A 15,404-nucleotide genomic window follows, 5' to 3' on the forward strand; every position below is an offset into this window, starting at 1 on the left:
ACTACAAACAAGTTATAGTGGTCAGAATATGGAGATCAAACGAACAATACAATTTTTTCAAGGTTTTTATTATTATTTTTAGTATTAAAACGCCGTAATCATACTGACCTGGAGAATGAAAGTAACAGACTCATTTTACCGCATGGCGAACGCTGTAAAAACAAAATTACTAAAAAAAGTCTGATCTTTACAAAGGGCTAAATACGGACGGTTTCCCAAACAACAATCATTGAGTGACAAGAACAGGATGCACAAGGAATAATCCCCCTTTGATGGCTATCTGAATTTATTTATTTAAGTGCTGGATTGTCTATTCCCTGGATTACTGGATGGTGAATTTCACTGTATCTGTTCCATGCAGTATAACATACATGGTGATGCTCCTAATTCATAGAAAAATGTTCTCTGAAGTCACAGATTTTCTGAGATGTAATTACAGAGGGCAGCATGGCTTCTCCTTGTGGAGATCACAAACAACTCAAGCTCCCCCTCCCTCCTTTGTCGTCTCATTCATCCCCACGGTTAGAGCCCATGTGACCTTAGTCACGTGATGTTTTCATAGTCCTTGGTAGTAGCTCTTCGCTTGAAATATCCACCTCTAAAGCTGATTGGCTGGTGAAAGTCACGTGCTTGCTGGCCCCCTGGGCTGCGGCGTGTTTTGGTTGCTAGGGCAGCGCGGCTACTTCCTTTACAATAATTTCCAGTGCACATGCGCAGATGTGAATGCCTGCTACTGAGTCCTGGAGAGGAGCAAGATACCAACTGAGGTGTGGAGGGTGAAGAGCTCACTGCTTTACTGGGACTACAAGGTACATGTACTCTGTATGCATAGGGTCATGTGCATTGTTAAAACTTCTTGTAGGGTCTGCTCAATTACAGCTTGCTAAAATATTATTAAAAAAACAAAACAAAAGGAATTACAAGGTATGGTGTGGGCAACCTGCCATACGCCAGCTGTTGTGAAACTACAGTTCCCAGCATGCTCCATTTATTTCTATGAGAGTTCTGAGAAAAGCGGGGAGTTGTAGTTTGACAACAGCTGGAGTGCTTTCACCTATAACTGTCCTCTTGACTCGTCATCACTTTCCCAGATTACGGTATGTATATACAAATATTTTATATATATTTGATAGCACCATTAATTGCATGGGGCTGTACATCAAGAGAGAGTTCGGCCCCTTGCACACGGGGGTCACGTTTTTTGTCCGGATGCGTTGTGGGTGCATTGCGGGGAAACACGTGCGAGTAGGCACGCAATTTCGGTCAGTTTTGTCTGCGATTGCGTTCCGTTGTTCAGTTTTTTTTCCGTGCGAGTGCAATGTGTTTTGCACGCGCGTGATAAAGACCCGAGCCCGGACCTCTTCACTGAAGTTCGGGTTTGGGTTAGGTGTTCTGTTTATTTTATTATTTTCCCTTCTAACATGGTTATAATGAAAAATAATAGCATTCTTAATACAGAATGCTTACTAAAATGTCCATTGAGGGGTTAAAAAATAAATTAAGTCGCCTCATCCACTTGATCGCGCAGCCGTTATCGTCTTTCTTCATTCAGCAGGACCTGCGCTGACGTCACCTCGCTCACCACGTGGTGAGCGCGATGACGTCATTGCAGGTCCTGCAGGAAGAAGAAGGAAGACAATGCTGGCTGCGCAATCAAGTGGATGAGGTGAGTTAATTATTTTTTAACCCCTCAATGGACATTTTAGTTAGCATTCTGTATTAAGAATGCTATTATTTTCCATTATATTCCCTTTTTTCTTTTCATACTCGTCAGTTTGCTTCTCTCATATAGGCCTCATGCACACGACCGTTGTTCTGGTCCGTATCCGAGCCGCAGTTATTGCGGCTCGGGTGCGGACCCATTCACTTCTTTGGGGCCGCATCCGTTTCTCCGTTCCTTGGCCCCGCAAAAAAAAAAATATAACATGTCCTATTCTTGTCCGTTTTGCGGACAAGAATAGGCATTTCTACAATGGGCCGCCTGTTCCGTTCCGCAAATTGCGGAAGGCACATGGGTGGCTTCCGTTTTTTACCGTCGTGTGCATGAGGCCATACTCAAATTTCACTGTGTTCCTATGGAGCACTGACACAGGCAGGCTCTCCATAGGAATTTATGTGCGGCAGATCATTCTGGAGGACCGAGGCTGCCAGACACTCCATCCGGTTCCCCCCATCCTCGTCGGGAGTGCTTGTTCACAGTTTTTGACTACCCAGATGCCGTGGTCACATTTGACCATGGCATCTAAGGGGTTAAATGTGTGTGATCAACATTATCCTTGATCACATACATTAGCTTCGGGCACCTCCTGCCTCGCTAGCAGACGCCATCTTTAAATACCCGACCGCAGACGCATATACAGACGTGGACAAAATTGTTGGTACCCTTTGGTCAATGAAAGAAAAAGTCACAATGGTCACAGAAATAACTTTAATCTGACAAAAGTAATAATAAATTAAAATTCTATAAATGTTAACCAATGAAAGTCAGACATTGTTTTTCAACCATGCTTCAACAGAATTATGTAAAAAAATAAACTCATGAAACAGGCATGGACAAAAATGATGGTACCCCTAGAAAACACAGAACATAATGTGACCAAAGGGACATGTTAATTCAAGGTGTGTCCACTAATTAGCATCACAGGTGTCTACAACCTTGTAATCAGCCATTGGGCCTATATATATGGCTCCAGGTAATCACTGTGTTGTTTGGTGATATGGTGTGTACCACACTCGACATGGACCAGAGGAAGCAAAGGAAAGAGCTGTCTCAAGAGATCAGAAAGAAAATTATAGACAAGCATGTTAAAGGTAAAGGCTATAAGACCATCTCCAAGCAACTAGATGTTCCTGTGAGTACAGTTGCACATATTATTCATAAGTTTAAGATCCATGGGACTGTAGCCAACCTCCCTGGACGTGGCCGCAGGAGGAAAATTGATGACAAATCTAAGAGACGGATAATCCGAATGGTAACAAAAGAGCCTAGAAAGACTTCTAAAGAGATTCAAGGTGAACTTCATGCTCAAGGAACATCAGTGTCAGATCGCACCATCCGTCGTTGTTTGAGCCAAAGTGGACTACATGGGAGACGACCAAGGAGGACACCATTGTTGAAAACGAATCATAAAAAAGCAAGACTGGAATATGCCAAACTACATGTTGACAAGCCACAAAGCTTCTGGGAGAATGTCCTGTGGACAGATGAGACAAAAATCGAAGTTTTTGCCAAGGCACATCAGCTGTATGTTCACAGACGAAAAAATGAAGCATATCAAGAAAAGAACACTGTCCCTACTGTGAAACATGGAGGAGGCTCTGTTATGTTCTGGGGCTGCTTTGCTGCGTCTGGCACAGGGTGTCTTGAATCTGTGCAGGGTACAATGAAATCTCAAGACTATCAAGGAATTCTAGAGAGAAATGTACTAGCCAGTGTCAGAAAGCTTGGTCTCAGTCGCAGGTCATGGGTCTTGCAACAGGACAATGACCCAAAACACACCGCTAAAAACACCCAAGAATGGCTAAGAGGAAAAAATTGGACTATTCTAAAGTGGCCTTCTATGAGCCCTGACCTCAATCCTATTGAGCATCTTTGGAAGGAGCTGAAACATGCAGTCTGGAAAAGGCACCCTTCAAACCGGACACAACTGGAGCAGTTTGCTCATGAGGAGTGGGCCAAAATACCTGCTGAGAGGTGCAGATGTCTCATTGACAGTTACAGGAAGCGTTTGATTGCAGTGATTGCCTCAAAAGGTTGCGCAACAAAATATTAAGTTAGGGGTACCATCATTTTTGTCCATGCCTGTTTCATGAGTTTATTTTTTTACATAATTCTGTTGAAGCATGGTTGAAAAACAATGTCTGACTTTCATTGGTTAACATTTATAGAATTTTAATTTATTATTACTTTTGTCAGATTAAAGTTATTTCTGTGACCATTGTGACTTTTTCTTTCATTGACCAAAGGGTACCAACAATTTTGTCCACGTCTGTATGTGTTCTTTTTCCATAGACCTCATTGTCCCGTTGATAGCACGGTATCCTTTGTTTATGTTTGCTTCATAAAGTGAAAGCTGGACGTTGATTCGTAATGAGTTGGCTACCGCCTACTGCTGGGCGTATTACGTCACTTGTGTTCAGATTGGTTTATAATAATGATGTATTCTGACTGATAAAGGCTGTGTGCCGAAACGCGTCATATCATATACTTTATGACAATGAAATAAAAGTATATACTTATAAGCAGGACACGGTTGCTGGGACTTCTTCATATATTCCACGTGGAGGCAGCTCCTACCCGCTGGAACTTGGAACGCATAGTCGAGTGCTGGCTGGATTTTGGTTTAGCATATATGTGTTAGGCGTCGGGAAAGGGTTAACAAACTGGTACAGAGGGGGAGAGGACCCTGCCCACAAGAGCTTGCAATCTACTATATATATATATATATATATATATATGTACAAATGCACTCCATCTCTTTGAACTTGCACATAACTTGGCATATCTGCCTTTCAGCTCTACAAGAGCTCATTCACACATTGCTTGGTTCCAGAATTTAGCAAAAAATATAGAAACATTTGTAACAACAAAAAAAGCAATATATGCATACATTATAAGGACTGCCATTAAAGGGGTTATCCAAGGCTATAAAATACCCCACCATATGCCGGGCCCCTCATATTGAATAAGTGGCGTAGCTACAGGGGTGCAATGCCCCCATAACAGTGTGTCATCCACAGATGCCCCCATAACAGTGTGTCATCCACAGATGCCCCCATAACAGTGTGTCATCCACAGATGCCCCAATAACAGTGTGTCATCCACAGATGCCCCCATAACAGTGTGTCCACTGCATTGAATATACTTACCTGGGTCCCCACGCTGCTCCCGGTCCCCGCACCTCCGCTGCTGCTTCTCCTCGTGCGCGGATGAAAACATCCGGTGTCGGGGGGGGGGGGGGGGGGGGGAGCCTCCCTAGCATCTCAGGTGACGCTAGGGAGGCTTGCAGATTGTATAATTAAGTGTCCTAATATAATAAAATAATTTTCAAGATCTCTGCTTGCTGTACATGGGGGGATAGAATATGTTCCTGTTCGTTTGCTACATGGCTTTTATTGGAGGACTCTTTTTTTTTTTTTTTTTTTTTTTTTTTTTTTTTTTTTAGGGCTTATTTACACATCAGTGAATCATGGAGGTGTGCCAGCCATGTCCTCCAGACACAGCACACGTATCCATTGATTTTAATGTGTTTGTTCACACATCCGGGTTTTTCCATTGACTACGGGTCAATGGAAAAAGTAAGGAGGCGTGCATTACTTTGGTCCATGATGTGGACCAAACACGCCCATTGAAGTCTATGGGTCCATGAAAACTACTGTGGCATCCAGGTTCTGTCAGAGGTTTTCACTGACCATTGGTAGGAGATGCTCCTTTTTTAGCCTAGCCGTGCATGTGGAATATGGATGACACATGGAGGGCAAATAACGGACACATGGACCAACAGCGGATCCTTCATGGACATTTTAGGGCTCGTTCACACGACCGTTGGTGGCCCGTGCTGTGAACTGCAAAATTGCGGTCCGCAATGCACAGGCACCTTCCGTGGGCAGGCGCATGGGGATCGCCTGCCCACGGAAGGATCCCAGACCCACAGAATGGGTCTGGGATCCCTCCGTTTTGCAAAAAGATAGAGCATGTTCTATCTTTTTGCGGTGCGGAGGCACAGAACGGAACCCCAGAAGACACTCTGTAGTGCTTCCGTAGTGTTCCGTATCTCTGGATTTGTGGACCCATTGAAATAAATGCGGTTGCGGAATGACAACGGAACGGTGCCCGTGTATTGCGGATCCCCCATATGATGGAAATGCTGAAGGTTTGTGAAGGTAAAATGTACAACATTAAAGTAGCAGGCATTTATATATATTTTTTTCTTTACAATTTACAAATATCCACATACTGCAGAATTTTTCTTACACATGGAAACTGACCCGCAGTGTGAATTTTTCAATCCACAGTAAGGGCTCATGCACACGACCGTGGCTTTTGTCCACACCCGATCCGCATTTTTTGCTGGTCGGATGCGGGCCCATTCACTTCAGTGTCCACATCCGTTTGTCCGTTCCGCAGGACCCGCAAAAAAATAAAAATAAAATAGAACATCCTACTCTTGTCTGTTCTGTAGAACGCCGGACGTTCCATTTGGTAAAATATGGAACGCACACGGCCGTTGCCATTTTTGCGGTCCGGGCATGAGCTCTAAGTCAGTTTGTGTTTCTGGTATTGTTTGTGGATTTTTAACAGATTTTACTCATTGACTCCAATGTGTAAGTCAAAATCCACAATAAAATTGTATTGTTGCAGATTTTGATGGAATAATTTATCTGCAGCAATATTGTCAGGAGACGAGGGAAGTGTTGGGAGCAACAGGGATTGGTAAGGTGAGAATAAGGTATTTTTTATTTTAGGGATCAGCTATTTGAATCCACTTGTATCACAAGAAGTGTTAAATGGTACCCACGCTATTTTAAAAGATGCATTGATCATAAAGCTATTTGAATCCATAGTCAAAAAAATTCCAATAATCTTGATCACATTTGTGGACCGAACAAGACAGCACATTGGATCAATTGTGGATCAGATGTGATGTGATTTTGTGCGAGAACACAACACAAAATTGCACGCTATAAGTACATGGCCATTTGATTAAGGCCCCTTTCACACGGGCGAGTATTCCGCGCGGGTGCGATGCGTGAGTTGAACGCATTGCACCCGCACTGAATCCTGACCCATTCATTTCTATGGGGCTGTTCACATGAGCGGTGATTTTCACGCATCACTTATGCGTTGCGTGAAAATCGCAGCATGTTCTATATTCTGCGTTTTTCACGTAGCGCAGGCCCCATAGAAATGAATGGGGTTGCGTGAAAATCGCAAGCATCCGCAAGCAAGTGCGGATGCGGTGCGATTTTCACGCATGGGTTCTAGGTGACAGTCTATTCACTGTATTATTTTCCCTTATAACATGGTTATAAGGGAAAATAATATCATTCTGAATACAGAATGCTTAGTATAATAGTGCTGGAAGGGTTAAAAAAATAAAAAAGTTAACTCACCTTATCCCCATGATCGCGTAGTTCCCGGTCGGTCTGTTCTTTAGCTGTGGCTAAAGGACCTGTGGTGATGTCAGATCACATGCTCCATCACCATGGTGATGGACCATGTGATTGGAGCATGTGATCTGACATCACCACAGGTCATTCAGCCCACAGCTAAAGAAGAGACCGACCGGGAACTACACGATCATGGGGATAAGGTGAGTTAACTTTTTTATTTTTTTAACCCTTCCAGCACTATTATACTAAGCATTCTGTATTCAGAATGATATTATTTTCCCTTATAACCATGTTATAAGGGAAAATAATAGAATCTTCAGAACATCAATCCCAAGCCCGAACTTCTGTGAAGAAGTTCGGGTTTGGGTACCAAACATGCGCGATTTTTCTCACGCGAGTGCAAAACGCATTACAATGTTTTGCACTCGCGCGGAAAAATCGCGGGTGTTTCCGCAACGCACCCGCACATTTTTCCGCAACGCCCGTGTGAAACCAGCCTAAGTGTTGAATTACAGAAAATTACATGTATAAAATCATAAGCAGTTTTCTATGATTTTGGGGAAGGGTGTGTTTTTAAGGTTGGAAACCTCAAGATTGGTTTATGAAATTGCATAAAATTTAGATTATGTGATTTCAATAAAAATAATCACAAAATAATTAACATTATTGAACTTTATGGCAATCACAACATGGTGGTCACATCATATCCTCTGTACATGTTGAATTTCATGCATACAGGCAAAGTATTGCAAGCCTGTAAAAATGGCAAAAATCTCCTAACCATACAGTTTCAGTGGAAGAACATATAACTTGTCCCTGTATGAATATTTTGTGACGTCCCAAATCAGAGATTTTTGTGTGAATCTTGTAGGTTCCTTGGTCTCTATAGTACTGCGTAAAGGCCTCTTCTAAAGGCTCCATATCTAATTGTCAGTTTTCCCTGACATTAGGTCCATGAGGGGTGGAGATGAGCTGCTATGATGTCTCCTATAGACCAGGGCTTGACAAATTTCCTTGGAATCTAGGAGCCAGCTAAAAAAAGGAGCCAGGCGGAGCTGCGTCATAAAGCCCCCAGTAGATGCCCCCAAATAATGCATGCCAGTACATAGAGCCCCTAGTAGATGCCCCCATAGTGCTCCTTCCCCTCTTCTCCATAGTGCCCCATATAATGTGCCAATATATAGGGCCCCATAATGTGCCAGTATATAGGATCCCCATAGTGCTTCCCCTCTTCTCCATAGTGCCCCCCCATGTTGTGCTAGTATATAGGGCCACCATAGTGCTTCCCCTCTTCTCCATAGTGCCAGTATATAGGGCCCCCATAGTGCTTCCCGTCTTCATAGTGCCCACCCCCCCCCCCCCATATTGTGGCAGTATGTGGGGCCCCCACCCCTCTTCTTGCCACAGTATACTATAAAAACAATAAACTCATATACTTACCTTATGCTGCTGTCAGTGATGCGATGCAGGCCTCTTCCGGCCTGTGTCCTGCACTGTACGGCTCAGGTGGCGCAATGACGTCATCGCGCCGCCTGCACTGGCCTCTGATAGGCTACAGGCAGAACGGGCTCCTCTGCACCATTCATCTGTATCACTGTCCTGAGGACGGCGATACAGATGAATATGGAGATGAGCGCTTCCACAATGGAGGCGCTCATCTCCACTCCTGCTGCCTCCGGACAGAACGGGCCCCCCTCCGGTGCCCTGCACCCGTCGCCCGTGCACCTTTGCAAACGGGCTGACAAATACCCAAGCTCCAGGACCAATTTCCTGATCGCCATGGCGACCTGGGATTTGTCGAGCCCTGCTATAGACACCCAGAGAAAAGAGGAGATCCTGCCCCTCTCTATCACAGACTAAGAAGCAGCAGCATGGACAACATTATAGAGAAGTACTGAATAGTGTAGCTGTGAATCCAGCACAGGACTGAGACAGTAAAACAGTTACTGCAGCCAGTGTCGGACTGGGGGTCCACCCTATAGCTACAAAGAAGTATTAAAGTCCGTCCACGTGGAATATAAACACTGCATATTTGTCTCACATAAGTCTGTGATGGCAAATCCGCAGTGTATATGTACCAGCAAATTGGATACGATTTTAAGAAATCTGATCCTCATGCTTTGAAATTCGCAGCATAAATTGGACTGTGGTGTGGATATTAAATCCATGGCGTGATTTGGGGTGGATTTTGCTCCTGCAGATTTACATGTAGACGCAATTGCTCCTCCATATGACTGTTGTGCCAAACCTTGTCCCGTTTAAAGGAAACCTGTCATCAACGTTATGTTGACCTCACTGAGAGCAGCATAAATTAGTGACAGAAATGCTGATTTCAGCGGTGTGTCTCTCATGAGCTAAAAGTCAAAATCTACCTGAGAAGAGTCCTGGTTATTCATAATCTCCTGCTCTCCTCGCCCATCTGCTGATGGTTGGCAGTTCTCTCCTAGAAAGAAAGGGAGAAAACTAGGTAGAAGACGGTCAGTCATCAGCAGGTGGGCAGGAGAGCAGGAAGTCATGAATAACCAGGACTCTTCTCAGGTGGCCGGGACTCTTTTCCAGGCCCAGTCTGCAATGATTGTTGGTTCTCAGCAACCACTTACTTTTAACTTATAAATGATCAACCATTTATGGCCTAAATTCCAGCAGAAAATGATATATTGCACAGCCAGCAAGATGATAAATTAAGGGATACAGCAATGTAGAGGAAGCAGGGAACTGGGTAGATGTTACTTGCAGTCCTATGTAATACCACAGTGAAACCCCTATGATTATAGATATTGAAGTAGCTGTTACCTGTAGTCCTATGTAACACCGCAGACATGGGTGGACTGGCTATAGACCCTACCGGGAGATTTCTCGATGGGCTGATGCCCAGAGGGCCATCCAAGCCCTCCTTTCGTCCGCCACCAAGACACATAAATATCTGATGCACTCAGCATTAATTAATGTAGGCAGTATTTTGTGCTGCACTGTGGTGTTTGGTTCTGCTGGGGTGGTATTTTGTTCTGGACTATGGTATTGCTGGCCCCTCCTACTTCTGTTGTCCTGCCTTCTGTCAATTTGTACCCGCCTACAAAATAGGGACACTTTTTTAGTTTTTTTTCCCAGGGCCACCTTAAGTTCCCAGTCCACCCCTGACCACAGATAACACAGTAATAACTCTCTGAGTACAGATAATGTAATAAATGCCACTTGCAGTCCTATGTAACACCACCCATACACTTACTAGGGAAGGGTGGGCACTATTTTCAGTTCAGGGGGGTGAAAGTGGAGTCCTGGAGGGGGATGTGCAGAGTTCCGCTGATAACAGTATAGGGGGTGATGCTTTAAAAAAACAAAAACAAAAAAAAAAACCTTTTTCTCCCCATCCCCATGTGTTTTGTGTCATCCTGAGGCTAAGCTCCCATGCTGTACAGAGTCCTCCAGCCACAGCTCTAGCTTGTGTGTTGTGCTGACAGCATGATGTCCTGGAGAAGAAAACAAGCCTAGCACTCTCCTTGTGCTGTCGTTACCTTTGGGGCCCCGTACTCTAGATAGGTGCAGGTCCTGCATCTATCTGACATTTGATAGCATATCCTCGCGATATGTCATCAGTGTCCCAAATGGGCTAACCCCTTTAAGTTATATTGCAGTTGCTTATACTTGCTTGTAACTCTTCAGCCAAAATATAGAATTTCATACAGAGACACGCAGATTTGGCTCCTTCATCAGGCGTATTACGGAGCTATTCTGAATTCTTCAGTGGGAACCCTGTTGTAGCGCAAGAAGTAAGCAACAAAATAATTAGCTGGAAAAACTATTGATAAAACATTATTTAAATGGACAACTTTGTTCTGTTTCTTCCCCTTCTCTAAATTTACTTTGTCCCTGAAATTTATGAAAAATGTGTCTTGGTGAGACCAGGACCTCTGTCTGCTCACTAAATGATAAGATTGCATTATCTCATACAAGAATATGGAGAGGAATAGGCAGGAGCTGAGTGAGACAGGATTCCACAGAGACACCAAAGAGACTGCTGCAGCTAAATAGGAAGTTTATATCTCAGCCCACATGCTTTATTCACATCCATACAGGTCAGTACTGTGCTGTAATGTCCTTCATGGTCCTGGGACTGCTTTTAAGTGAATGTGAGAAAATTATGAAAAAGATTGTCCTCTGCTTGCTGTCTGCAGGGGACGGGAGCTGGTCTCCAACAACTAGATTTAAGAGAACTGCAAACTAAAGATACAGCATACAGATGAGAAAACTGCTAAAAAATGCCAGATACAAGTCATATAATGGCCAAAAATATCTCATGTACACACACTCTACTATAAAGTAATTGTCAAAGGTTGGGTATGCTTTAAGCGTTTACCTTACAATATTTTGTTCTGGGTTGACCCATCTGGAACATTGATGCCATCAATGTCAGATAGAAGCGGGTCCCAGAGGTGAGACCCACACCTATCTTCCAAAGTAAACAGAGAGCAGCTGTAAATGCGTAGCCATCCTCCATTTACTGCTATGAGACTTGCGAAAATAGCCGAGCGCTTGCTTGGCTATTTCCGGCAGTCCCATAGTGAATAGGGCAATGGCCGCACTTGGATAGTGTTTTCTACATTCACCACTATCAGACTTAAAAGAAAAAAAAGAAAACTGAGCGCGCTCACTCAGCTATTCTTGGAATGCCCGTAGCAATGAATGGAGAGCATGACATGCTCTCCTTTACTTTGGGGGCCCTGCTCTGGAGAGAGGAGCAGGTACACCATCAGTGTCCCCGATGGGCCAACATCTTTAATGCATTCTTACTCCATTGTTTTTTGAATGACATTACTCCTTTAGTCTGATCAAGTGAACTTAGGTCAGCTTCAGGTTCTTCAAGCTTGATCTTTTTTTCTTCCCTATAATTGAAGAGATATAAAATAAGCACTTGAAAGCAATTTTTTTTTTTTTACCAGAGATTTGCTTCTCCATATAGGTCCATTGGAAGAAGATGCAAAACAATAAAAAACATTGGGTTGAAGAGCTCTTCTCTCCACATTTCAGCGCCGAAGATTTTTTACATGGAAGTTTTGAACCAGAATTGCTGATATCAGAAAAACAGGCCAAAGAGAGAGCAAGAAATGTAGCAGAAATCTACAAGACTGCAGTGCATGACTTTCAGGAAAAGGAAAAAAAGAAGAAAAGAGAGCTCTTGTCTAAAATGATCATCCAAGACTCTGTGCAGGACAAGGCTGTTCCAGCACAAGATGCCACCTGTGAGTCCCATCAAAAAAAGGAGAATGATTCAACTACAACCAGCGAAAGCAACGGTCATTGTATATGGAATGAGAAAGATTTAAATCTCTTAAGATCCGAAATGAATAAAAAACATTCTGAGGGAGCTCATTTGAACCTTCAGCTTAGGGCTTGCAAGCTTGAGATATCTGAATTGAAGGCCAAACAAAAGAAGACTGAAAGGGAGCTGGAGGCTCTGAAAATAGCATTGGCAGCATCAAAAAGAGTGAATGAATGTAAAAATGTCCTGATTAATCAACTGAAGAAAGAGGGAGAGAAGAAGGAGGCAGATCTGCAGGCACTGAGGAAAGACAGGCATAAAAAATGTATGATGGTGCAGGACCTTACAACAAGTTTGAGTAAAGCCACAGAGGAGATAAACCATCTAGAGCTCCAAAACACAGACTTGCAGCAGGAGCTAAATAATTTACAGCAACAACAGGAACTGAAAATCATCTTTGCTTCAGAAAAGACAAAACTTAAGTATGAGGCACAAATAAAGAAGCTGTGTCGGGAAACGGAGACTCTGAAAGAAGAGATGCAGTTGGAAAGACATCAGCATGGTCAAGATGTTGCTGAATTGGACTTATTAAGGAGACTGTACATCCATGGGAAGTGATTTGTTTTGTATGTGTGTTACATATATAAAATGTAACCAAACTAAAAATATATTGCTAGTCAATTTTAGTTTACGGTACTTTCACACTTGCGGCAGGACGGATCCGACAGGCTGTTCACCCTGTCGGATCCGTCCTCCTGCTATTTCGCCGTGCCGCCGCTCCGTCCCTATTGACTATAATGGGGACGGGCGGAGCTCTGGCGCAGTACGGCAGTTCGCGGTGAGAGGCCGCTGGACTAAAAAGTCGGACATGCAGGACTTTTAGTCCGGCGGCCTTTCGCCGTGCTGCGCCAGAGCTTCGCCCCCGTCCCCATTAAAGTCAATGGGGACGGAGCGGTCGCATGGCGAAATAGCTGAAGGATGGATCAGACAGGGTGAACAGCCTGTCGGATCCGTCCTGCCGCAAGTGTGAAAGTGCCCTAATTTGGCTCTGTTCATTAAAGGGGTTCTGCACTTTCATTTAACTGATGATCTATCCACTGGATAGCTCATCAGATTCTGATCGGCGGGGTCTGACACCTGGGACCCCCGCCAATCAGCTGTTTGAGAAGGCAGTGGCGCTCCAGCAGCGCCGCGGCCTTCTCACTGTTTACCACCGGCCCACTGACGTCACGACTAGTATCAACTGGCGTGGGCGCGGCTAAGCTCTATTCAAGTGAACAGAGCTTAGCCCCGCCCACGCTAGTTGATACTAGTCGTGACGTCAGTGGGCCGGCGGTAAACAGTAAGAAGGCTGCGCCGCTGCCTTCTCAAACAGCTGATCGGCGGGGGTCCCGGGTGTCGGACCCCGCCGATCAGAAGCTGATGATTTATCCTCTGCATAGATCATCAGTTAAATGAAAGTTCAGAACCCCTTTAGAGATAAGGACACCTTTTCACAGATTTTTATTGCTTATTTGTTTCCTAAATGCAAAATTAAAGGGGTTGGCCAGTTTGCTATATTGATGACTTATCCTCAGGACTCCTGGCAACTCTGCCGATCAGCTGTTAAAAAGAACACATGACTTGTATGTCTGCTCACCATCAGTGTTTGTCAGCACAAGGAAGAGCTGCATTGATAAGTGAGAGCTAGGGAAGACAGCAATATCATGGACACACAGACCTCACATTCAGCATATATTACTAGGATGTTTGCAGGATAAAAGTTTTGAAACTAGGAGCAAGTAATAAGCTGCATATCAGAGTGTCAGAAAATTAAGTGGAACCTGTCAGCTGCACTATGCTGCCCTCACTGTCACTGCTGTGATGGCATTGTTATATATATATATATATATATATATATATATATATATATATATATATTTAGTACTGACCTGCTGAACGCCATAGTGTGCAGCATTGGACTAATCTCATTTGCAAGACTGGCGCTGCACTGGAGGCTTCCGCAGGTCAGTATTCTAAAAGTACTGACGGCCATCACAGTGGTGACAGCCTGTTGAAATCAGCAGATCTGTCACTACACTATGATACCCTTGATACCCGCATCAGTATGTCCGTTCAGTTGCCTAGCAAAAAAAATTGTGCATGTCCTATTTTTTTTTTTCTAGTTTGCGGACAAGGATAGGCATTATTACAAACGATCCGCAAAACAAAACAGATGCCATACACATAGGTTGTGTGCATGTAGCCTTAGTGAAACTTTTCCAACTTAAAGAGGTTTTACCATCACATACAATGTGGGGAATATAGCTAGGATCTGTCCCCATTATCTGATAGGTGCGGGTCCCACCTCTGGGACACCCACCTACAAGGAGAACGGATTGGGGAAATTAATGGAGGGAGCACTGCGCATGCGCAGCCGCCCTCCATTCATTTCAGTAGGGCCGCTGAAAATAGCCGAGCACTGACTTTACTATTTCCGTCTGCCCCAAAGAAATGAATGGGAGCAAGCGGTGCACTCCCATTCACTTGTATGGGAGCAGCGCTTGGTGGTGGACGGACCCCGGGAAACCCAGGGTCCGCCAGCCGCAGGTCTCCCCGCTCCGTTCTCCTCGTAAGTGCGGGTCCCACCTCTGGGACCCGCACCTATCAGACAATGGAGGCATATCCTAGCGATATGCCCCCATTGTATGTGATGGGAATACTCCTTTAAATATTGAGTAGGTCATCAATATCACTGGTGATGATTGGACTTCCGGAACCTCTGACAACGAGATGTTTGAAGAGGCCGCAATGCTTGGACAAGTAGTGCAGCCTTCTCATAGCATACAAAGCAGACTACCGTACATACAAAGGCTGTGCTTGGTATTGCAGCTCAATGCCATTGACTTGTGCAGGACTAAGCTTCACAAAGTCCATGCAAGCAAGGGATGGGACATCACAGGCCATGGTATAGGCCAGTGGTCGGCAAACCGCGGCTCTTTAGCCCCTTAAATGCGGCTCTTACAGGGGCCCCCCAGTGCCGGCCTGCAATACT

The 15,404-nt window shown here is 44.4% G+C and overlaps 1 protein-coding gene across 3 annotated transcripts; it reads left to right on the top strand.

The window, feature by feature from the left end:
• Positions 1-721: 721 nt before the first annotated feature.
• Positions 722-13,065, top strand: CCDC160 (coiled-coil domain containing 160). 3 transcript variants are annotated; one of them, XM_044268694.1, is made up of 2 exons: positions 722-809; positions 12,071-13,065. In XM_044268694.1, the coding sequence occupies exon 2, from the start codon at positions 12,086-12,088 to the stop codon at positions 12,986-12,988; it is 903 nt and encodes a 300-aa protein (XP_044124629.1). In that variant the 5' UTR covers positions 722-809; positions 12,071-12,085; the 3' UTR covers positions 12,989-13,065. The 3 variants fall into 3 exon arrangements, with proteins under 3 accessions (XP_044124629.1, XP_044124631.1, XP_044124630.1); XM_044268696.1 differs by having other exon boundaries at positions 783-809; positions 12,051-13,065; XM_044268695.1 differs by lacking the exon at positions 722-809 and adding an exon at positions 922-1,097.
• Positions 13,066-15,404: the final 2,339 nt, after the last annotated feature.

This window comes from Bufo gargarizans, chromosome 9 (genome assembly GCF_014858855.1).
Source record: "Bufo gargarizans isolate SCDJY-AF-19 chromosome 9, ASM1485885v1, whole genome shotgun sequence".
Lineage (NCBI taxonomy): Eukaryota > Metazoa > Chordata > Amphibia > Anura > Bufonidae > Bufo > Bufo gargarizans.